Here is a 25,560-nt window from a genome sequence, read left to right as displayed (position 1 = left end):
TAATTGACAAAATTAAAATCAATAAATATTTTTAAACATGCAAATAAAAAACACTAAAAATAATATTTTAAAAAACTATTTCTAAAATATAAAAAAAGTTTTATTTGTTGATGTGCATGTAATCACTATTTGACAAAATCAAAATCAATAAATAAAAAAAATACAAAAAAATTTTAAAAAGGTTATATATATTATTTCAGTTAACATTAATTTTAATTAACTAAAATGCTTTATTTATTTTAAATACAAATTAAAAAAAACCACCAAATACAGTATATTTAAAAAAAATTAATTGAATATTTTTAAACATGCAAAAAAATGTATATTAAAAATATTTATAAAATATCAAAACATTAACTCAATAAATAAGTTTAAAAATGCACAAAAAAACACTAAAATAGCATATTAAAATAATGTATCATTTTAAATAAAAATGTAATGTAAACTATTTATAAAATATAAAAACATTCTATATTTGAGATGTGATCATTAAAATCAAAATTTTAATCAATACATATTTTAAAGAAATAATTATTTTAAATAATTAATTAAGTTTTAGTACTTGAAGAATTTTGCTTTGGAAACTAGCTGAAATAAAATAAGTTCATTTATTTTTTAAAAACGTTTTATTTGTTGAGGTGCATGTGATCATTAATAGACAAAATTAAAATAAATAAAATTTTAAAAGTACAAATTAAAACGCACTTAAAACAGTATATAGAAACTATTAATAAAATACAAACTAAGGACAAATTAAAGTAAATTAAAATCAATAAATATAAAAAAAATTCAAATAGAAAAACGCTAAAAACAGTACATAAAAAAAGCTAATAAAATACAAAAACATTGTATTTGTTGAGGTGCATGTGATCATTAATTCAAAATTAAAATCATTAAATATTGTTTAATTAAAAAACATGCAAACAAAAGTATTTGAAATAAAATCTAAATAAATTTAATTAGTTTAGGCGTATGACATGCCTTTACATCTGATTACTGATATGAGAGAAGCATGAACATGTGAATGTGTTTCAAATGACTGAAATAACAAGAGCAGCAGCCGCTGATCAAACGCTGGACTCGCTCAGCTCTGCTGTTTTCATAAAGCGCTGGTCTGGATTCATGCACACGCCATTCATATGATAAACACGGCCATTATTTGCATTCCGCCTCCACAATTATAAAACCTAATGAGGGCTGATGGGAAACGTCTGCTGGAATGTCTTTGTGTGTTTGCGTCACTGAGACACTTTCATCTCTACATGACCACAGCGGAGCCATAGACAACCTTCACTGGAAACAAGACCACGATTACAGGCTTTTTCAGTCCGATGAGTGTTTGACTCACTCCAGTGTCACAGACTGACTCACTCGTTCAGATAAACGTCTGCTGACATACAACAGAACCGCATTCACACGCATATTTTGTTCATATTTTATGGTTTTTGCTTTCTTATTAATTTTAGTTAAAGGTTTAGTGTTTTGGTGTGTGTTTCTGTAATCAGGGGTTCAAGTGTGTAGCGCTGAAACCCTATTGTAATTGTTAGAATGGTCACAGATCAAAGATCTGGGTTCGGTTCGGACCAAACCGTAGGTCGTAGAGACTTGAAACTTGGAGGAATGGTAGTACACTCAACTGGCTACAACGACACCAAAGCTCGTCCCAATTGGCCTTACGGGGGCGCTACAGCGAGCAAAACTATAAAATCACTCAGAAGTCCTAAACTGGCAGTCGTAGGCGGACAAAATGCATGTGATTCCATTGTGAGCCTGGTAAAATGTTCAGGTATTTTGGATTTTTTGCAAAACCTATTTTTGCAAAATAGTCATAGGTTTTTCACCCGATCAGAGCTGAACAAGTGCAGAAATATTCTCTGGAGAGCGAATATCAATAATTATCCAAATAAAGTCTAACGTTTGACTCACAGTCATAAAGGGATGCCAAAACGTTGGGCCACTCTAGTAAAATGCCGATAATTCCTGAATAGAACGAGGTATCATCACCAAACTCAGAACACGTATGTAAGAGCTCAATCTGAGGTCACAGGACAAAAATCATGGAGATTGACCACTTGGTGGCGCTTTAAGAGAGGATAAACCTTAAAAATGGCTATAACTGCACAACCATTTGTCTTATCAGCATGAAAATCGTTGTGCACGGTCTTGGTCCAAAGTGCCACAAGTGTCTATAAGGAAATCTGCGTATATCTCAAAAAACATGGCTACTATTGGCTCGATGACGTTTGAGAACCTGTTATACGAGGTTAACAGTGGCCGATTGGAACAAAACTTGGTGAGTCTGTTTGACTCATGGCCCCAAAGCTTTGAGAGAAATTTGAAAGAAATCGGCCACTGGGGGGTGATATAGCATTTTTCAAGGGCGCCACATGATTTTTCTCACATACGCGTGATATTCATATCATATGACAGAACTCCTCATTCTGGACCACTATGCCTCTAGAACCACTGCTGTCAATCAAATCATTTGTTAAATGTGAAACCACTCAAGTCTGAAAGTCGCATCCTTCTATTTTAAGATTCAGGCCCATAATGTGGGATTTTTTTTAAGCTAATTTCAAAGAACAGACATTCAAAATTAATCTCTAAATTTCGTAGTCCAGATAATTGAGCAAAGAGAGCAGATGACCATAATTCAAATGGGTATATCTGTAAAACCATTCAAAGTAGGACTTTGAATAGGATATCATTTTAAAGCTAATGGTCTTCTTTCCATTTATACCAAAATCTCAGTTTTGAAATTTGGGTCACTGTGACTCATTTTGCTGGATCAGGTCATAAATGATCGAGAAGATTGCAAACTAGTCCTAAATGTTTTTCTCAAACTGGAAAAAACACTGCAGAACAAATTCTCTAGACTCTCCAAGTCAATAATTGTATCGTCAAAAAGGTAAATGTACTCCTTGGGAAGCTATAATGTCTTTTTTCATATATGCTTAAATGCCTTAAAGTGCTTGAACCCCGATTATCACGTTTGTTTTATTTATTTATTCATTTTTTTAGTATATGAGGAATGTTGCTTTGGAAACTAGCTGAAATAAATAAAAAAAAATATTTAACTTGGCAGTAATAACGATGGGCTATCTTTTTTTTGTTAATAGTTTTAGTTAACCGCAATATAACCCTGCTGTGTGTTTCTAAGTGTGTGTTCTGGCTGTTGAAGTGTGTTGTTTCAGCTCTGTGTGTTTGATTGTGTTCAAGAACATCATTCCTGTGATGGTGTGGGAAACAGCGCTAGTCAAAACACACGGTGTGGCAGTGATTATTAGCGGCTGTGCTAACATGACCTGCAATTATCAACACATTTACAGCTCAGCGTTAGGATGGATCTCCTGAGCTGTTTGTTGAGCTGATTAACAGATAAACACTTCAGACAAATGGTTCATATCACTGACTCATTTCATTCATTTATACTAATGTCAATCATGCTAGCAACATGCTGGTAACTTGCTTATCATGCTAACAACATGCTAGGAACTAGTAATCATGTTAGCAACAATGATAGTAACATGCTAATCATGTTAGAAACATCTTAACAACATGCTAACTACATGCTATCAATGCTTACATGTTGACCATGCCACAAACATTGTAGTAACATGTAAATCCTGCTAGCAACATGATAACTATTTGCTTATCATGGAAGAAACCTACTAACAACATGCTAATCCTGCTAGTAACAGGCTAACTATATGCTAATCATGGAAGAAACCTTCTAACAAAATACTAATCATGCTAACAACATGTCACCAACATGGTAGCAACATATTAATCATGTTAGAAACATCCTAGCAACATGCTAATCATCTTAGCAAAATGCTAACTTTATGTTAAACATGGCAGAAACATGCTAATGTAATGCTAAACATGATAAAACATGTTAAAAATGTGCTAATCCTTCTATAAACATGTTAACAACCTGGTAATCATGCTAGCAATAGGCTAACTATATGCTAATCATGGTAGAAACATACTGATAACCTGTTAATCCTACGAAAAGCATGGTAACCATGCTAACTAAATACTAGCAACATTCTAATCACATTAGAAACATGTTAGCAACATGTTAGAAAAATGCTAACTTTATGCTGAACATGGTAACACATGCTAAAAATGAAACATCATGCCAACCTGCTGATCCTGTGAGAAGCATGCTAACAAAATACTAGCAACATTCTAATAACATTAGAAACATGTTAGCAACATGCTAATCATGGTAGAAACATGTTATCAACATCTATCTTGTCTTTGCAAATTTTTTAAACTCAAGCAGACTAGGTTTTTTCAAGCCAACCTAAACTATTGTCTAGTTTGTAGACTGTCAGGGTTTGGAAACGTGTTTTGTTATTGATTCAGATTTCCTCAAGGCACCATCAGTGTTTTATTTGTGTTCTTTTGAAGATTGGATCATATTTTTAGTCCATGACAGGCGTTGGTTTGGTTGAGTGTGTGCTCCAGAGCTCTGTATGTAGGACACACTGATGTGTTCATATGGATCACACTGATGTGTGAGTGTGTATCGATCTCTGATTGACCTGAGATTCCACAGATGCCGTTACATTGATGGTTGGGTTATTCACAGAATACGAGTCAGAGCCACTGATCTGGAATCAGTCTTATTTTAGTATCACTTACCTATAGGTAATATTAAAGATAATGATTTGAAATATTGATTAGAATATATTTATATATAAAATACTACTAGTGTTTGTTTATTATGTGTGTGAAATTAATCTGTCCGTTTGTGTGTGTGTGTGTGTCAGTGTTGTGTGTGTCTGAGTCACTGCTGTCCTGATCGTGCTCGAGGGCGGGGCTAAACTCACTCCAGACGCGGCTCATTGGTCACAAGGCTGTGATGGACAGGCCGAGAGACGGCCCATTGGCCCTGCTGCTGCTCTTCCTGGGTCACCTGATCACGGCGCTGGAGGTTCCTCTGGACCGTACGTATCACACACACACACTGCACATATATAATACACATTAGCCCCATCCATATCAGCAGATTCACTAGCAAACAACAGTTTAAAGGTGCCGTTCCGTTTCGAATTTTGACCTCGCCCTCATAATAATTGTAAAAAGTAGGCAGAGATTTGTCAAACAGAGCTTTTTGAAACTTCAAATGAGTCGCCAAATGATTGACTGTTTCAAAGCGCTCCAATTGTATTGTGTATCACAAATCATTTGATTCAGTTCGGGACTTCAAAGCGCGTATCACGAATCAGATCAGATCAGAACTTCAGATTGGGTTCGCAAATCATTTGATTTTTTTGGGGGACTTCTGAGCAGGTTCGTAAATCATTTTGTGAATCATTTGATTTATTTCAGGACTTCAAAGCGCGTATCACAAATCATTTGACTAATTTCAGGAATTTAAAGAATGTATCACAAATAGTTTGATTTATTTTTTTATGAGTTCTGAGTAGGTTTGCGAATCATTTGATTCATTTGGGACTTCAGAGCACTTTAAAGCACGTATCGCAAATCACTTGATTCATTTCAGGTTCGCAAATTACTTGATTCATTTGGGGACTTCAAAGCATGTGTTGTGAATCATTTGATTTACACCAGAACTTCAGTGTGAGTTCACAAATCATTTGACTTCTGAGCAGGTTCGTGAGTCATTTGGTTCAAATCAGAACTTCGGAGCACGTATCGTAAATCTTTTGAATTAGATCGAACCTTTGGAGCATAAATCGCAAATCATTTAATTTACATTAGAACTCGGGACTAGATTGGGACTTCAGAGTGAGTTTGCGAATCATTTGATTCAAATTAGAACTTCGGAGCATGAATACCGAATTATTTGATTTACATCGAAACTTCAGAGCGTGAATTGTGTATCATTTGATTCAGATCAGAGCTAGGTGGATTCAGGACGATCAGTTACAGTACATTAAAATTGTGCATTTTAACAGTGGATTGATGCAACTGAGACAGTTGTAAGTTACTATATCTGTGCACACTCCTCCAGATACTCTTTACTCGTGTTTGTGAGTGAGAGAGAGAATGTAATTTAAAGGTATTAACAACATTTGTGGCAATAAAATGTTCATTTATTCATATTCTTTTCACACGTTTATTAAATCAGAAATAATTTGAAAATCTTTATCACTCTGTAACGCTGTCTCTCTCACGAATCTGTCTGTGTGATTCTCTTGGCTTCTTCAGCTAAGCTTCTGGAAGAGCGTAAGTTCATCACCTGCTGTCCTTCTGAAGGATGTTTGCTGTGAAATAAGCTTGTTATTTCCTTTATTTTCTTTATTTTGCTTATAATATGGTTTTACTGCCGTGTTGCGGTGTTTGCATGCTGTTCGCACAGCACGACTGCTGCTTCAGTTCCTTTGTAGAGACTCATTAATGCACTGATTTACAGAAGTAAGAGTGTTTGAGTGCATGTGCTGCAGTAGATTGATGTGCGTATTATCAGGTTTTGCATGTCGACAGATCCTCTGTGTGTGTCTCTCTCTGATTGGCTGTAAATGAGTGTCATGTGACCCACAGTGCCGCAGCCTCCCACAATCACCCATCAATCTCCGAAGGACTACATCGTCGATCCACGTGAGAACATCGTCATCCACTGCGATGCCAAAGGGAAACCGCATCCCAGGTGAGAAACCTGTTTGTGCTCATCATTAATGATCTTCATTTCATTCATAAAAACTGTGACCAACTACTGTTTCCACGACTAAGACCAGACGACATTAAACACCAGCTGGGACTATTTTTAAAGGGATGGTTCACGTATAAATGGTCATTCTGAGGTTGTCCCAAACCTGTTTGAGTTTCTTTCTTCTGTTGAGTGTAAAAGAACATGTGCTGAAGAATGTGAGTGAAATGTAGTTTAAAAATCCAAGCTTTATCAAAACATCTCTTTATGCTCATCATTAAAAATGATACAAACGTAATATTTTCTCGCTTATTTCGATTAATCTCACAAAACTAGTGAGCTAAGCCAGTACTAGTAGTAGTGACAGCATTGTGTGAACATATGACTGAAGATTCATTTGATTTATTTCAGGAGTTCAGAGTGGGATCGCAAATCATTTGGTTTATATCGGGACTTTAGAGCAAGTTCGCGAATCATTTGATTGAGATCAGGAGTTCAGAGTGGATTTGCAAATCATTTGATTCATTTTGGGAGTTTGAAGTGAGTTCGTGAATCATTTGATTCATTTTTGGACTTCAGAATGAGTTTACAAATCATTTGATTCAGATTGGGTTCACAAATCATTTGATTCAGATCGAGAGTTCAAAGCGAGTTCGTGAATCATTCAAATTATTTTATATTATTTTGGGAGCAGGTTTTCGAATCATTTGATTCAGATCAGGAGTTCAGAATGTGTTTGCAAATCATTTGATTCAGATCGGGAGTTTGGAAGCAGGTTTGCGAATCATTTGATTCAGATCGGGAGTTCAGAAAAGGTTTATGAATCATTTGATTCAGATCGGGAGTTCGGAGTAGGTTTACAAATCATTTGATTCAGATCGGGAGTTTGGAAGCAGGTTTGCGAATCATTTGATTCAGATCGGGAGTTTGGAAGCAGGTTTGCGAATCATTTGATTCAGATCGGGAGTTCGGAGCAGGTTTGCGAATCATTTGATTCAGATCGGGAGCTCGGAGCAGGTTTGCGAATCATTTGATTCAGATCGGGAGTTCGGAGTAGGTTTGCGAATCATTTGATTCAGATCGGGAGTTCGGAGTAGGTTTGTGAATCATTTGATTCAGATCGAGAGTTCAGAATGGGTTTGCGAATCATTTGATTCAGATCGGGAGTTCAGAATGGGTTTGCGAATCATTTGATTCAGATCGGGAGTTCGGAGTAGGTTTGCGAATCATTTGATTCAGATCGGGAGTTCAGAACAGGTTTACGAATCATTTGATTCAGATCGAGAGTTCAGAATGGGTTTGCGAATCATTTGATTCAGATCGGGAGTTCGGAGTAGGTTTGCGAATCATTTGATTCAGATCGGGAGTTCAGAACAGGTTTACGAATCATTTGATTCAGATCGAGAGTTCAGAATGGGTTTGCGAATCATTTGATTCAGATCGGGAGTTTGGAAGCAGGTTTGCGAATCATTTGATTCAGATCGGGAGTTCAGAATGGGTTTGCGAATCATTTGATTCAGATCGGGAGTTTGGAAGCAGGTTTGCGAATCATTTGATTCAGATCGGGAGTTCAGAGCAGGTTTGCGAATCATTTTATTCAGATCGGGAGTTCGGAGTAGGTTTGCGAATCATTTGATTCAGATCGGGAGTTTGGAGCAGGTTTGCGAATCATTTGATTAATTTCCGGACTTCTGAGCAGGAGAGAAAGAGAGAAAAAAAATAACATTAAAGACTTTTAATAACATTGCAGTCTTCATAAGCTGTCCAGATGTTAAGTGTTTTGGATTTTTTTTTTTTTTTTGGAATTATTAGGTGATCACAGGAAATTACAAAAATTAAAGTAGAAAATAGTTATTTTAAATAGTAAAAACATTTCAAAGTTGAACTGTTTTTGCTGTACTGTTAAATATATTCAGGGTTGGTGAGCAAAAGAGACTTACTAAAAATCGTACAGTTTAAAAACGTTTGACTAGTACTGATATGTTTTTAGTGACTAACAGAAGATTAGAATGTCCAAATGTTTTGTCAGCTAAGGAACAAACAGTCTCACTGACTCATGATTTCACATTCTGTCCTCAGCTTCTCATGGACCAGGAACGGGACGCATTTCGACATCGATAAGGATCCTAAAGTCATCATGAAGCCTCGCTCAGGGACGCTGGTGATGGACATCAGCGGTGGAGAGAGGGCAGAAGCATACGAAGGCGTCTATCAGTGCTCCGCTCACAATGAGCTCGGCACCGCCGTCTCCAACAGCATCGTCATTCGCCAGTCCAGTACGTCACACGGCCCGCTCTCGGCCAATCACATCACAGCTTCCGCATTCTCATCTGTCTCTGTTTAACCGTATCGCTCTCTCACTGTTTGTGTTGTAAGACATTTTCAGCATCCTCAGAGATCTGATATTCGGAGGTAAATCTGAACACTTGACTGTAATGCATGCAGCGGCTCAATCCTGCAGACGGATCCTCATATAGTCATAATCATTTAGATCTCTCTCCTCAACACTTTCCTGCAGCGTCAGCTCATTATTCTCATCTCTGCTTGAAATAACTGTGTTTAAAGGGACGGTTCACCCAAAACTGAACATTTGCTGTTAATTGACTCATCCTAAGGCCATCCGAGATGTAGGTGGCTTTTTTCTTCAGTAGTACAGTAAAGAAAGTTTTTAGCTGAAACCATGCTCTTTGGTGAATGATATAAGGTTCGTATAAGGTGCTTAAAGTACTTGAAATTGACTTTTTGAAATTTAAGGCCTGGAAAACCCTTAAAAATAGCAACATTTTTTTTTTTGCTTATTTCAGTTAATGTCATGAAACTAGCAAGCTAGACTAGTAGTAGTAGTAGTATTGTGTGTCGTGTAAACATGGCTGAAAACTTAAGAGGATCAGATGAAGCGAATCAATTGAGTGAGTCATTTATGCTGGGATCCTTCTGATTGATTCAAACTCGTGACTTTAATCATTAATTTCAAGTGATTCACTTGCAAAAACCAGATCAAATTAAAAGAGCCTTTCATTTTAGAATTATAACATCGCTTGTAATAATTTAAAAAGCACTCAAAGCGCTCCAATTGGATCGCAAATCATTCGATTCACATCGGAACTCTGGAGCGGGTTCATAAATAATTTCCTGAATAAATGATTTGGCATCCATGCTGATTCGTGAATCATTATGTAGATTGGGACTTCGGAGAGCACCGTTTGTGAATCATTTGATTCATATCGGAACTTCAGAACACTGATTGTGAATCTGTTGATTGAGATTGGAATTTTTGAGCGGGTTCGCAAGTCATTTGATTTAGATGAGGACTTCGAAGTGCATTGTGAATCATTTGATTCAGATCAGAAAGTTGCCATCTGAATCAAATTATTCACAATGCACTTTGATTGCAAATTTCGAGCGAGTTTGCGAATCATTTGATTCAGATTCAGTTTGGAACTTTCGAATATTATTATATGTTATTATTATTATCAATATTTATGAAAATATAGTAAAAAAAATTTCAGGACTCTTTGATGAATAGAAAGATCCAAAAATCAGCATTTTTTCTGAAATAAAAAACTTTCTTAACACTATACCATTCATAAGCTTGGAGCATATATGTAGTTTTTTTTTACAGAAAAAGAAATGATAGAAATTAATACTTCGGAGTGGGTTCATAAATGATTCGCACCACGCTGATTCACAAATCATTACTTAGATTGAGACTTTGGAGCGCACAGTTTGCGAATCATTTGATTCATATTGGAACATCGAAGCGGGTTTGTGAATTTTTTGCTTCAGAATGGAAATTCGGAACGCGTATTGCGACTCTTTCCATTTAGATCGGGTTTTTTGAGCGGGTGATGCCTAATATGCTTTTTTGATTCTTACACTGCAAAAAATGTTTTTCTTACTTAGATTTTTTTGTGTTGTTTCCAGCTAAAATATCTAAAATTCTTACATCAAGAAGGATTTTCTTGACAGCTAAAAATCATTGTCTTGTTATCAGAAAAAAAAAAAAAGCAATCTACTGCATTGGTAGATTATTTCGCTTTTTTCAAAATCATCAAATTGGACTGAACCGTCTGAAAGCACAGATCTAACTCACCTTTGTAATAATGTTGTAAATAATGCTCAGTGTCTTGCACAGACCAATCGTTTCATTTCATAAGACCTCTATAGATTACCAGGAGCCATGCATATTTCTTTTGTGTTACCTGATATGTTTTTTTTGTTTTGTTTTTTTTTACTCTTAAAGTGACAGTAGCTGTTGACTTGCATTTTACAAATCAAAAAGCATGGTTTTCAGCTAAAAAGCTTATGTACTGTTTTACTCAAGAAAAATGGATGGTCTGAGGGTCAGTAAAATAACAGTGAATATTCATTTTTATTTGAACTGTCTCTTTAAGATTGCACCTTCACACGTGTTTTGGGTCATGTGATCATTTCTGTTTGTGCAGGATCTCCTCTGTGGTCTAAGGAGAGAATCAGTCCAATCGTTGCACAGAAGGGACAGTCTTTAATTCTGCACTGTCGCCCGCCCGCCGGCCTCCCGCCGCCCATCATATTCTGGATGGACAACAGTAAGTCAAACACATATTAGAGATCATATAGAATTGTTTTGATCAGTGTCACTCTGCCCTCTGGTGATGTCTTCCAGAGCTCCGCACCTGCTAGAGTGCCACGCCCACATCTCAACATCCAATCAGAAACAGATTAACAGAATGTTAATTCTAATGTGTTAATCACATTAGAATCATGTTAGCAACTTGCTAATCATGTTAGAAACATGCTAGCAACTTGTTAATCATGCTAGAAACATACAACAATATAACACCTTGCTTTTTTTACTTTTACAACTTTTTATACTATTAAACTTCTTAAATTCCTAAACTTGTTAAACTTCTTTAAACATTCAAACTTTCTGGTCCGGCTTTCTCAAGCCAAACTTTTTTAACTACCGGCAGCTGAACTTGTATTAAATCAATATCTCATTTACAAACTCCCTTAAAAATCATTCAGATCTGTCAGTCGTCTTACTGTAGTTCATGGCAATCTCACAAAGCTCCATTATAATCAACACAGCTCTTTCCACTACACAATCAATCTCTTATTAACACTTTGTTTATGAAAGAATCCGTGAGATTTGTCTGTGATTCATCAATCAGTGCTGCAGAAACACGTAGAAACCTTTGAAGCACCCCTCAGCGCAAACACAAATATGCGTCTCCTAAATATGTTTTCATAGTGGCACGCAGTAGTTTTAAGCGGGTTCAGTTCACAGATGTGTCTGTCTTGTGTTTGCACAGATTTCCAGCGTCTGCCGCAGAGCCGGCGCGTGTCTCAGGGTCTGAACGGAGATCTCTACTTCTCCAACGTCCAGCCGGAGGACTCCAGGAGCGACTACATCTGCTACGCTCGCTTCCCGCACACGCAGACCATCCAGCAGAAGCAGCCCATCACCGTCCGCGTGCTCAACAGTAAGTGTGTGGGACGAGTGGCCTGTGTATCCGTGTGAATGAACACTATTGTGTGGATATGATGCTGGAGCGTCACTAAAACGCCCGAACATCCATTCATCACGTTAATGCACTGTCCGCTCGCTCTGACAAACAAAGACAGCTCTTGAGAGGCAAATGCCGGATGAGAGACTCCGTTCCAGTCATGTTCTGTCTGCATGTCTTTGATTTGTGTTGTTGTTTTGTTGTGTTTCAGTGGATTCTCTCAATGACACAGTGGCAGATTATTTCAATGACACTGATTTGTTTAGTGGTGAGTGATGGCGCCCCCTAGTGACCCTCGTTTAACCGACCCCTCGTCCTGACGTTTAACCGACACCCGGTTGATTCTAACCTCACCTTCACCTTCATTCACAAACAAATGAGCTCTGCTTTCCTGGACTAATCGATCAAATCTACTTCTGCTTTAGAAACTCTATGATCTTGTATGAAATTTTGGGAAGTTTGTCTTTGTGTTCGTTCATCAACTCATCTGAACTCTGTTTCTTCATCTAGTTCTTCATGTAGTTCTTCCACACCTTTATTCATTCTCTTTATTTAAATTCAGTTCATCTCAAGTTTATTTGTATATTTATTTAAAGCAGCTTCACAAAAAATGTTTTCATTTAAAGCCGCAAGCATGTGGCAGTAATATGAAGAGTCTAATTGCAAAAATCCAAATCAAAAATCATGTTTTTTCATTTTCATTCCAATTCATCTCTATCAAACTGCAATTGGGTTATTTTAAGTAAAAATAACTAAAAAAAGATAAAACATGATAACTTAATAAAAAACATGATTTTTGAACATTTTAAAAAACTTAAGTTCTTTAAAGTTATGTGTTTTAACTCTTTATATACAGTTATAATACATTGTATGGGTCGAAATTATTATTACTGTTTTAAACAGATTTTTTTCAATATTTAGATTTTTTTTTTTTTTTGCTGATGTTCAAAGCTGACTGACATTTAAATATCAAATAATAAAGAAATCATAAAACGAGTCAATATTTAAATTTCTTAATAGAACAAAACCAACCAATATCTTTTAATAGAACAACCAATATTCGAATATCTTAATTTAATGTAAATGACCGATTTAAATCTGTCAACAAAACAAAAACAATTACATTTCAATATCTTAATAAAACGAAACTGAATGATATTTAAATGTTTTAATTTAATAAAACCAACCGATATTTAACAAAACTGAACGATATTTAAATATCTTATTTTGAAAAAACCCAAACAATATTTAAATATTTTAATTTAACAAACCCAACCAATATTCAGATATCTTTATTTAAAAAACCCAACCAATATTTAAATATTTTAATTTAAAAACCCAACCGATATTTAAATATCTTAATTTAAAAAACCCAACCAATAGTTAAATATCTCATTTTAACAAAACTGACCAATATTTAAATATCTTAATTTAACAAACCCAACCGATATTTAAATATCTTAGTTTAAAAAACCTTACTGATATTTTAATATCGTAATTTAACAAACCCAACCAATATTTAAATATCTTAATTTAAAAAAGCCAACCGATATTTAAATATCTTAATTTAACAAACCCAACCCATATTTAAATATCTTAGTTTAAAAAACCTGACTGATATTTTAATATCGTAATTTAACAAACCCAACCAATATTTAAATATCTTAATTTTTAAAAACACAACCAATATTTAAATATCTTAATTTAAAAAAACAACACCAACCAATATTTAAAGATGTTAATTTAACAAACCCAACCAATATTTAAATATCTTGATTTTTAAAAGCCAACCGATATTTATATATCTTAATTTAACAAAACTGACAGAAATTGAAATATATTAATTTAACAAACCCAACCAATATTCAGATATCTTTATTTAAAAAACCCAACCAATATTTAAATATTTTAATTTAAAAACCCAACCGATATTTAAATATCTTAATTTAAAAAACCCAACCAATAGTTAAATATCTAATTTTAACAAAACTGACCAATATTTAAATATCTTAGTTTAAAAAACCTAACAGATATTTAAATATCGTAATTTAACAAACCCAACCGATATTTAAATATCTTAGTTTAAAAAACCTTACTGATATTTTAATATCGTAATTTCACAAACCCAACCAATATTTAAATATCTTAATTTAAAAAAGCCAACCGATATTTAAATATCTTAATTTAACAAACCCAACCCATATTTAAATATCTTAGTTTAAAAAACCTAACTGATATTTTAATATCGTAATTTAACAAACCCAACCAATATTTAAATATCTTAATTTTTAAAAACACAACCAATATTTAAATATCTTAATTTAAAAAAACAACACCAACCAATATTTAAAGATGTTAATTTAACAAACCCAACCAATATTTAAATATCTTGATTTTTAAAAGCCAACCGATATTTATATATCTTAATTTAACAAAACTGACAGAAATTGAAATATATTAATTTAACAAACTCGACCGATATTTAAATTGAGGCCCAGGTCAGTCCGAAGTTAGAGACAGTATAAAATATAAAGTATTGCAGAAAACAGTGATGCTGCACTGTTAAATACAGTATAATCTACAATCTAGTGTGTAAGCAGCTCAATTGTGTTTGTGACAGATCTCACTGAGAGTGTTTGGTTTCAGATAAACCCGCAGAAGAGCGAGCACCCGTCTTCCTGGTTCCCAGCGAGCCTGTCAGCTCTAAAATGGTTCTGAGAGGAGAGATTCTGGAGATGGAGTGCATCGCTGATGGCCTGTGAGTTCAGATCGCTCACATCTGTGTTCACACCTTCAGTTTAAATGAATGTGAAGTGTCAAGTAGTACATCGTGGCATTGTGGTTTGATTCCCAAAGAATGCATGAACTGCTGAATGCATGTCAATGCCTGTTTGTTTGCTTTGGAGAAGACAGGTTTTCTGTGTTTACTTATGTCCCTCATATTCCCGTTCAGCCCCACTCCTACGGTCATGTGGGTTAAACGCAACGGTGAGATTCCCAACGGACGAGCTTCCTTCCTGAACTTCAATAAGACGCTGCGGATCATGGACGTGTCAGAGGCAGATGCTGGAGAATATCGCTGCATCGCCAAGAACCGACACGGCACTGTTCCCCACACCATCAGAGTCACGGTTAACGGTGAACACACAAACTATCACCGTACTGTCATTCTGCCTCAAATCACAGTCCTAATTCAAATTAAAGCTGTGCTTTGTATTGCTCAACATCACGCTTAAAGTACTGCGCATTAAATTTGGAGAATGATGAACAACCGATCGTATCATTGATGCTTTTTGAGAATTGTTTACTCCTGCTTGCAAAACCAACTGTTATTTAAATTCCTTATTTTCCTGATTTTTTAAATATTTTGTAATGTTTTTATTATTACATTTTCAGACTAACATTCTCTCACTTTAAGCAAAACTGACAGAAGTGTAAATGTTTGTTAGAAGAAAACAAACCGATATTTAAGAATCTTAATTTAACCAAACTGACTGATATTTAAACATTTTAAAATAATAAAGCTAACAGATATTTAAATATCTTAATTTAATGTAACTGCCCAATGTTTAAATTTGTCAGTAAAAAACAACTTACATTTAAGTATCTTAATTTAATGAAACTTACTGATATTTAAATATCTTAAAAGAATAAAACAAACCGATATTTACATTTCTTAATAGAACATAATTAACATAATTTTAATCTCTTATTAACAATTTAATGTAACTGCCCGATGTTTAAATCTGTCAATAAAAAAAACAACTTACAGTGAAACATCTTAATTTAATGAAACTGACTGATATGTAAAATTTTAATGGAAGAAAACCAACCAATATTGAAATACCTAAAGTTAACAAAACTGACTGATATTTAAATACCTTAAAAATGGAAAATAACCTATACTTAAATTTCTTAATAGAACAACCGAAATTTAAATATCTTAATTTAACAAAACTGACTGATATTTTAATCTCAGATTAACAAACTGAACCGATACATAAATATCTTAATTTAACAAAAAAACTGACTGATATTTAAATCTCTTAATTTAAAAAAAACTAACCGATATTAAAATATCTTACTTTTTCAAAACTGACTGATATTTAAATATCTTAACAAATCCAACCGATATTTAAATATCTGAATTTAACAAAACTGACTGATATTTAAATATTTTAATAAATACAACCATTATTTAAACATCTTAAATTAACAAACCCAATCAATATTTAAATATCTTAAATTAACAAAACTGAACCAGTATTTAAATATCATAATTTAACAAAATTGACCAACATTTAAATCTCTTAATCGAACAATGTCAACAAAATTTTTCTTCTTTTAATAGAATAAAATAACAATATTTAACATTACTCTTTACTTAACAAAGTCAATCAATATTTATCAGTAATTAAATCTCTAAATAAAACAACCAAGCAACATTTGAGTGTTGTAATTTAACAAATACAAACCGATAATTAAATATCCTAATTAAACAAAACTGACTGATATTTTAATGTCTTAAAATACGGAACAATGCCAACCAAAATGTTATTGTCTAACAAAACTGACCATCATTTAAATGTGTTACTTTATCAAAACTGACTGAAATATATTTTTTAATAAAACAAAACCGACCAACATTGTAATCTTTTAAAGGAACACAGCCAATTAACATTTAAATCTCTAAAGGGTTCGTTTTCTAGATCATCATGCGTAATATTGATGTACTGTTGGGTTGATTGGCAGCGGCTCCGTACTGGATCAGCGCTCCCAGGAATCTGGTTCTGGCCCCGAAGGAGATGGGCATCATCACGTGCCGGGCTGCAGGACACCCCAAACCCACCATCCGCTGGCTCATGAATGGACTGCCGATTGAGGGTCAGTGACTGTCATGTGTTTGAGCTGAGAGCTTCTTCAGCGCTGTGGGTGTGTGTGTGTGTGTGTGTGTGTGTGTGTGTGACGTTGTGTTGTTTGTGACAGACGCTCCCAAAGAGGCCAGCAGGAGAGTGGAAGAAGACACCCTCATATTCTCAGAGGTTCAGACGGGTTCCAGCGCTGTTTACCAGTGTAACGCCTCCAATCACTACGGATATCTACTGTCCAACGCCTTCGTCAACGTACTGGGTGAGAAAATAAGAATTTAACAAACCCAACCGATATTTAAATATTTTAAATTAACAAACTGAACCAATATTTAAATATCTTAATTTAACAAACTGACTGATATTTAAATATCTTTACAAACCCAACCGATATTTGAATATCTTAATTTAACAAACTCTCACCGATATTTAAATATTTTAATTTAACAAACCCAACTGATATTTAAATATCTTAATTTAACAAAACTGACTGATATTTAAATATCTTTACAAACCCAACCGATATTTGAATATCTTAATTTAACAAACTCTCACCGATATTTAAATATTTTAATTTAACAAACCCAACTGATATTTAAATATCTTAATTTAACAAAACTGACTGATATTTAAATATCTTTACAAACCCAACCGATATTTGAATATCTTAATTTAACAAACTTAACCAATATTTAAATATCTTAATTTAACAAAACTGACTGATATTGAAATACCTTAACAAACCCAACTGATATTTGAATATCTTAATTTAACAAATCCCCACCGATATTAAAATATTTTAATTTAACAATCCCAACCGATATTTAAATATCTTAATTTAACAAGACTAATCTGGTGTTAACCAGAAGGTGTTGCTTCTCTTTTATTACACTGTAATCAAGAGCATTTTCCGATATGGTATTTCAGCTTGGTTTGGCAACCTTTGTGTACACTTAAAAGCCCAAATTACACGGTTAATGCAGAGAGCCATGAAAATAATGGGAGTTAAGCAGCATCCCACACTTCAGGCTCTTTTTAAAGAAACTTTTATTAGACAGGCTCAAAAAATTGTCTCAGATCCCACTCATGTCCTCCATTCTAAAAACCAACTTCTTCCTTTGGGAATACGCTTTAGAGTTCCTCGGTGTAGACTTAACCGTTTTAAGCAATCATTTGTCTCACTGTCTATTAAAGTATTAATTGATAAGTTAGCCAGAGGTCAACAATCCTAATTATTATTTTTTTCCCTACTCCTTTTATTTTCATCTGGTGTATGCAATTTACATATGATTACGGTGACTAAAGGTGTGTTGCATAATGGGTAGGGTGCAATTTAGTTGCTTTGTTATCTTAATAATATTTAAATCTCTCAATAGAACAAAAAAACAGACTGATATTTAAATATCTTAATTTAACAAAACTGACTGATATTTAAATACCTTAACAAACCCCACCGATATATAAATATTTTAAATTATCAAACCCCACCGATATATAAATATCTTAAATTAGCAAACTGAATCAATATTTAAATATCTTAATTTAACAAAACCGACTGATATTTAAATATCTTTACAAACACAACCGATATTTAAATATCTTAATTTAACAAACCCAATTGTTCATGTCTTTCTTTCTTCAGTTGTAAAGAAATTATGTTTTTTGAGGAAATTATTGGACATCTATGATGTTTCCACTTCCAAAATGCAGTTTAAATGCCAGTCCTGATTATTTTAATGATTTTACTGTCCTGAAATACTGATGAAATATTTATCAGTCATGTTTTTATTATTGTAGTATCATATGATGATGTTTGTGTTCCAGCGGAGCCGCCGAGAGTCCTGACGCCGCCTAATATAGTCTATCAGGTCATTATGAACAAACCCACGCTGCTGGAGTGTTTGACGTTCGGCTCGCCCGTCCCGACCATCACATGGTAAGAGCGCTGACCGCGCACTGATACTGTTTACTGGAGCTTTTCATTTTTATTGGCCTTCATTAGAGAACTGCAGGCCTGATTCTGCTGCGGTGCATTGTGGGCTCTCTCTCATGATTTATTTTGGCTGTGGGAATTGTGTACTGCAAATTTCAGGCCGGTTGTCTCTCCGTATTTAAAGCACAGTGCAATGTGATTGTCTTGAGCAGGTTTAAGGACAGCCGCTCCAGCATGTTGGAGGGAAATGCTTACGTCTTCCATGAGAATGGAACGCTGGAGATCCACATGTCTCAACCCACAAACAGCGGGAAATACACCTGCGTGGCCCGGAATAACCTCGGCATCTCGGAGAACCACGTCTACCTGGAGGTCAAAGGTAAGAGATTCAGCACCGAGCCACTTTATCACTGTTCATCAAATCAAAATAATGATTTAAATAAATAAATTGTGTGTATGTATGTATGTATATATACATATATATATATAATAATACAAATGGATTGAATAAATTATAAATATTTACAAAAATATTTTTAATTAATTCATAATTTATAATACATAATTACAAAACAATGATTGAAAAACAAAGGATAAAAATATTATTAAACTAAATAAATAAAAAATAATACAAAAAATAATACAAAATAATTATTTAAATATTATATTTTAACATGATTTTATTTATTTAAAACAATTATTTAAACAAATAAATAAATAATAAGAGCATTATTCAAATAAATATATAAATATATAAATATATTTATAAAAGTTATTTGAAATAAAAATGCTTAAATTAAACAAATTAATTTTATAAATAAATATTTTTTAATTAATTAATAATAAATATAAAAAAAGATTTAAATAAATAAATTATAAAAAATATGATTAAACAAACTAAATAAACACAAATATTAAAATAAATACAAATATTATTTAAATAATATAATATTTTTAACATGATTTGATTTATTTAAAACAACTATTTAAACAAATAAATAATAAAAGCAGGATTTAAATAAATATAGAAATAAATAAATAAATAAATGTAAATGGATTTGAATAAATAAACATATTTTAATTATTTAAATCAAAAATAAAAAATTATTTGAAAATGAATGTGTTGACATTTATGTATGTGTACATTAAAACGATATATAAAATATACTTGTGTAGCATATAAATGAATAAATAAAATGTAATTTCCAAAAAATTATTTTACACTGTATAAATTACAGTGCCTTTACCTTTTAGGTTAGGGGATAATTATATTTGTGGGTCTGTAGCATCTTAAAGACTGAAAACCTCCAGTCTAAATAATGAGAGATAGTATTTTGAGTTGTGAGAGTGTTTCAGTGCGTGTTCACTTTTAAAATGAATGGACGTGGATATTGGTCTTAATGGCTCCAGTATCCCATCATGCGTTGTGTTTAGAGGCTCCAAGCCTTAGCTTGCATGTTTTCACTTTTGAAACGGCACTTAAGCGGATCTCTGAAGAGCACAACAGGAAGTGTGCTGTATTAAGAGCATTAGGAAACGATCCATCAGTGGATCATCAGACCTCATGAGAAACGGCCATGATAAGGTTCCAAATGACTAGTTTGACTCAATGAGAATGTGTAGAGGATTACCAAGGTTTTCTCATCCTTTCAGAGCCCACACGGATCCTGAGGCCGCCGGAGTACCGTGTGGTCCAGAGGAACCGAGACGTGGTGTTCGAGTGTAAAGCCAAGCACGACCCGTCCCTCGTGCCCACCATGACGTGGCTGAAAGACGACGGAGAGCTGCCGGATAATGAGAGGTTTGAGATTCACACATATTCACAATCTTTCATATTTTTGGCTTTCAAACACTTTTAGGTGAGTAACAGTTTGAGCAGATGTTGCAGACATTATAAGTGTGGTTAGTGTAAAGGAGGCACAGGTAAACCTCACTCCCCTGCAGTCTTTAGCCTTCTTGTTAGTGTCCCCATCTCCTAAGTCGGAGACCCCAGTTCGAGACCCACTCAGAGCAGGTGTAGGGGTTACATTGGTGCCGTGACCCGGATGGGAGTGAGGTTTAAGGGGGTGAGTGTAACGGTGGCCAGCAGTAGGTGCTGCTCAGTTAAACCTCACTCCCCTGATCTCAAGAGGTACATTAGCGACAGATGCTAGTGGCTCCAGTCTTTAGCCTTCTTGTTAGTGTCCCCATCTCCTAAGTTGGAGACCCCAGTTCGAGACCCACTCAGAGCAGGTGTAGGGGTTACATTGGTGCCGTGACCCGGATAGGAGTGAGGTTTAAGGGGGTGAGTGTAACGGTGACCAGCGGTAGGTGCTGCTCAGTTAAACCTCACTCCCCTGATCTCAAAAGGCGCACTAGCGACAGATGTTAGAGGCTGCCGTCTTTAGCCTCCTTGTTAGTGCACCCGCCTCCCATGCTGGAGACCCAAGTTCGAGACCCACTCAGAGTGGGTGGGAGTAGAACCCAGGTGTAGGGGTTACATTGGTGCCGTGACCCAGATGGGAGTCAAGTTTAATAGGGTGAGTGTAACAGAGGCCAGCGGTAGGTGCTGCTCAGTTAAACCTTACTCCCCTGATCTCAAGAGGTACATTAGCGACAGATGCTAGTGGCTCCAGTCTTTAGCCTTCTTGTTAGTGCACCCGCCTCCCATGCCGGAGACCCGAGTTCGAGACCCCCTAGGAGCGCATCCTGGTTTAGGGGTTACATTAGGATGAGTTACTCAAAGTGCTGATGAAGCAGATCTTTAGTGTACTGTGAGGAGCTGATCTGAGGGTTTTGTGATAACAGATTTAGAGTGGATTCAGACAGTCTGACCATCACAGATGTCACGGAGAGCGACGCGGGGACGTACACGTGTGTCATGAACACCACGCTGGACCAGGACTCGGCCAGCGCTCAGCTCACGGTGGTCGGTGAGTGTTGACGGTTTTCTGATGTTTGTGTGCTAACCAAGTGATTAGATCCAGTTCCTCTCTGGATTCATTCAGATAGCCAACTAATATAATAATAATAATAATAATAATAATAATAATAATAATAATAATAATAATAATAATAGTAATACAAACTAGATTAAGCTAACTAGACTGATAAATAAACAATTTATTTAAACAGGATTTAAACAGGTGCTTAAAGTACTTTGAATTTGCTATTTTGAAATGTAAGGTCTGGAAAACCCTTGAAAATAGCAATATTCCTGAAGGTACTTGAAAAGTTCTTGAATTATTAAAAGACAATTTATTTAAATAAGGGTTTAAATTTGTCAATAAGCAGATTCAAAAAACAGTCGAGCTAAGCCAGTAGTAGTACTGACAGATGTGAAAAGAGGAGCAGATTAACCGAATCAATTGACTAATTTACGCTGGAACCACTCTGATTGATTCAAACTCGTGACTTTGATCATTCATTTCCAGCGATTCACTAGCAAAAACCAGATCAAATTATAAGCGCCATTCATTTTAGAATTTCAACATCGCGTGTAATGATTTAAAAAAATTGTTTAAACTTTTAATCACTTAAACCAATTTGTCGCAAAATTATTCACTCTTTTAAAGCGCAGCAATAGGTTTGCTTATTGCAAATAATTTGTTTCAAATCGAGACTTCAAATCGGTTTTTACAAATCATTTGATTTAGATCAGAACAGGTTTCTGAATCATTTTGCAAATTGAATGATTTAAATCAAATGATTCGCGATACACAAAATTCCAGTTGAAGTCTATTATTCGCACTCCACACTCCGAGTCCTCATCTGAAATGAGGGTTCGCAAATCATTTGATTTACATCAGAACTTCAGAGCTTGGAGCATGAATTATTTGATTCAGATTGAGATTTTTAGAGCGCGGACTGCAAATTAACTGAGATCTCTGACTGAAGTCCTTGAAAATCAAAAAAGTAGTGCTTGAAATGTCCTTGAAAGTCCTAGAATTTAATTTTCAGAATGAGATTTTAAATAAGAAATGAAAAACTTAAAAGTAGAGAAAAACATAATAGAATACAAGGAGAAAGTGAAATAATGAAAAGATGTAAACAAATCAATCAATCAATCAAAATTGATTAAAATAAATAATTAACAGTTGATTTAAAATCAGTTAATAAAAGTAAAAATGAATATTTAAAAATATTGACAGAAAATAACTCTACGCAAATAAAAATTGATAGAAAGGTGCATTTTATAATTATTTCAGCTGGAAGTATGCAATTGTCTGTAAATTAATGTGTCTTCCTCACTCCTCTAACCCCGCCCACTCAGAGGCCCCGCCCACTCCCACTGTGATCTACGGTAAACACACAGCACATCACATCCCATAATGCTCTGGGCTTGTGTGTGTGGTGAGGTTCATGGAGCATGCTGTCGTGTGATCACATTGATCCGTCTTCTGATTTTACTTTGGAATCATTCATTTTTAATTTCCACATGAAGACGTCTGTGGAGTTTGCATGACTCATCGTGTGAATGCGCTGTGATTGGTGTATTTGCCGACGTGTGGCTGATGATGTCATCGCGAGGCATGTGCTCGTCTGATCACGTGATTACGAGTCGATGAGTTGATTCGTGCTTGTGTTGACAAAAGCATGCTGTCATTAATAAAGCAAAGTGTAAAATACTTTTTTCTAGAATAAATACAATATCTACCAGATTTTTCTCTTCATTTGCTCCCCCACACTTCTTTACTTTGCCAGCTATTTTTAAAACATTTCACTCACAAATACATCTGAGGTTGAATAGCTGACTGTTAAATCAAATTCTGTAATTCTGTTGGTACTGGATCAACTCAGTTTGATCCAATACCAACACACATCGTCAAAACATTCTGCCTTCTCTCTTTTCTCTAGATTTAAAATAGCTGCTGTAACCCCAGTGCTTGATAACAGTCCTGAGTAACTGTAGACCATTTTCCAACCTCCAAGTACTACTATATTAATTATCTGCTTTCGGCAGGTCTCATATCCCGTGGTGTACCTCAAGGTTCGGTTCTCGGCCCACTTCGGTTTCTAATCTACATGCTTATTTTTGGTCAAATCGCTCAGCCTTATGTACTTGCGTAGTCATGCTGATGATGCACAAATCTATCTCACGGTCTAGCCTGATTCTGTTTGTCCTCCCCGTTCCATCACTTCCTGCCAAAGGATGGATGCTGAAAACTACTTAAACCTGAACGCTGACAAAACAAAAATGGCTAATTCCCTTATGTCATCCCGTCATGACATCTCTGTTCATATCGATTGAGTTACAGTAAATTCTTCATCCTGGGGTTATAATTTGATTCTAAATTATGCTTTGAACCTCATATCAACTAGCTTGATGTGCAAGTACACTATCAGAATTACTACATTGATTATTATTCTGCTTCTTCCTTTCCAAAACGAATCACATTTTTGAGGCCCTAAACGTGCTCGAAAACTCTTGAAACTGAAGTGGCAAAAATGTACGTCTGATATAGGTTTCTGAGGTGGGTGTGGCAAAATGGCTCAATAGCGCCACCTATTCACTTTCAATGAAGTGCCCCTCCCGCTACGTTTCACATCAGTGTCAAAAATCGGCACACACATCTAACACACCAATACCTACAAAATAGTCTCTTGGAGCAAAATCCGAAACCCAACAGGAAGTTGGATATTTTTCATTTTCTTGGCAAATTTTGTGTTGTTTTTGCCATTTTCAGGCATTGTACTTTAACAAACTCCTCCTAGAGATTTATTCAGATCAACACCAAAACGGGTCAGTCTGTTCTGAAGCCCTTTGTTACATTAAATTGTTAAGATCTTGAGTTTTCGTTGAAGGACGTGTCCGTGACGGCCTGACAAATTTTGATGTTTCACAAAACATTGAAATTTGAAATGAAACTGAAAGTTGTTCTAACTCAGGCATACAATGTCCAATCTGCACCAACATTTATGTTTGATAAGAGTCCTGACCTGAAGAGATGTTCATGCCCATATTCAGTTAAAGTCATAAAGAAATTGACATTTTACACTGTAACAAGCTCCTCCTAGAGATTTAATGACAACAACATTATATTTGGTCAGTCTAATCTAAAGGCCTTTGCGATGTTAAATTGCAAAAATCTTGAGTTTTCGTTAAAGGGCGGTGTGACAAATTACGATGTTTCACCATGGGAATAGAAATTGTTGTAACTTAGCCGTACAAAGTCTGATCTGCCCCAAACATCTCACATAGATATGAGTCCTGGCCTGAACTCATCTGAAGGCCAATATTTAAATATAATTATAGCGCCACCTGCTGGCAACAGGATATTTCATGCTTTGCACTAACTCAAACATACCAAGTTCAATCTGCAACAAACTTCATATGTTGAATAAAAGTGCTGGCCTGAACACATCTACATGCCAATAATCAGTTATAGTCATAGAGCCACCAGCTGGCAGCAGGAAGTTTGGCACATATAAATTACTTTGACATATTCCTCCTATATTTGCCACTTTAAATGCATATTGCCCACCGTTTGCTGTTTTCCTAAAGCCTAAAGCCTAAAGATTGTTTGTATATACAAGCCTTGCAAAATTACAAAGATGCCAAACTGTTATCCATGCTTTTGTAACCTCCATTCTGGATTAATATAACTGTTTTGTTTTGTGTCCAACCCACTGAACTACTTCAAGACTCCACTCCTCATGTCCTTT

The 25,560-nt window shown here is 35.0% G+C and overlaps 2 protein-coding genes across 2 annotated transcripts in view; both read left to right on the top strand.

The window, feature by feature from the left end:
- Positions 1 to 25,560, top strand: part of LOC141301106 (neuronal cell adhesion molecule-like) — a 94,218-nt gene that overhangs the window by 49,989 nt on the left and 18,669 nt on the right. The window lies entirely within an intron of this gene.
- The window catches only part of LOC141301104 (neuronal cell adhesion molecule-like), a 151,662-nt gene that overhangs the window by 107,512 nt on the left and 18,590 nt on the right, over positions 1 to 25,560 (top strand). Inside the window, exons 3-18 of the mRNA XM_073831355.1 lie at positions 4,782 to 4,958; positions 6,187 to 6,204; positions 6,520 to 6,625; positions 8,705 to 8,901; positions 11,071 to 11,193; positions 11,920 to 12,090; positions 12,326 to 12,382; positions 14,761 to 14,872; positions 15,068 to 15,252; positions 16,867 to 16,998; positions 17,101 to 17,244; positions 18,807 to 18,918; positions 19,128 to 19,294; positions 20,569 to 20,716; positions 21,703 to 21,827; positions 23,168 to 23,197. Coding sequence (XP_073687456.1) covers positions 4,874 to 4,958; positions 6,187 to 6,204; positions 6,520 to 6,625; positions 8,705 to 8,901; positions 11,071 to 11,193; positions 11,920 to 12,090; positions 12,326 to 12,382; positions 14,761 to 14,872; positions 15,068 to 15,252; positions 16,867 to 16,998; positions 17,101 to 17,244; positions 18,807 to 18,918; positions 19,128 to 19,294; positions 20,569 to 20,716; positions 21,703 to 21,827; positions 23,168 to 23,197 — 1,912 coding nt within the window. The 5' untranslated portion in view covers positions 4,782 to 4,873. The remainder of the gene's footprint in view (positions 1 to 4,781; positions 4,959 to 6,186; positions 6,205 to 6,519; positions 6,626 to 8,704; positions 8,902 to 11,070; positions 11,194 to 11,919; positions 12,091 to 12,325; positions 12,383 to 14,760; positions 14,873 to 15,067; positions 15,253 to 16,866; positions 16,999 to 17,100; positions 17,245 to 18,806; positions 18,919 to 19,127; positions 19,295 to 20,568; positions 20,717 to 21,702; positions 21,828 to 23,167; positions 23,198 to 25,560) is intronic.

This window comes from Garra rufa, chromosome 25 (genome assembly GCF_049309525.1).
Source record: "Garra rufa chromosome 25, GarRuf1.0, whole genome shotgun sequence".
Lineage (NCBI taxonomy): Eukaryota > Metazoa > Chordata > Actinopteri > Cypriniformes > Cyprinidae > Garra > Garra rufa.
Note: the sequence above shows the minus strand (reverse complement) of the source record. Positions and strands in the feature narration are given on the sequence as shown.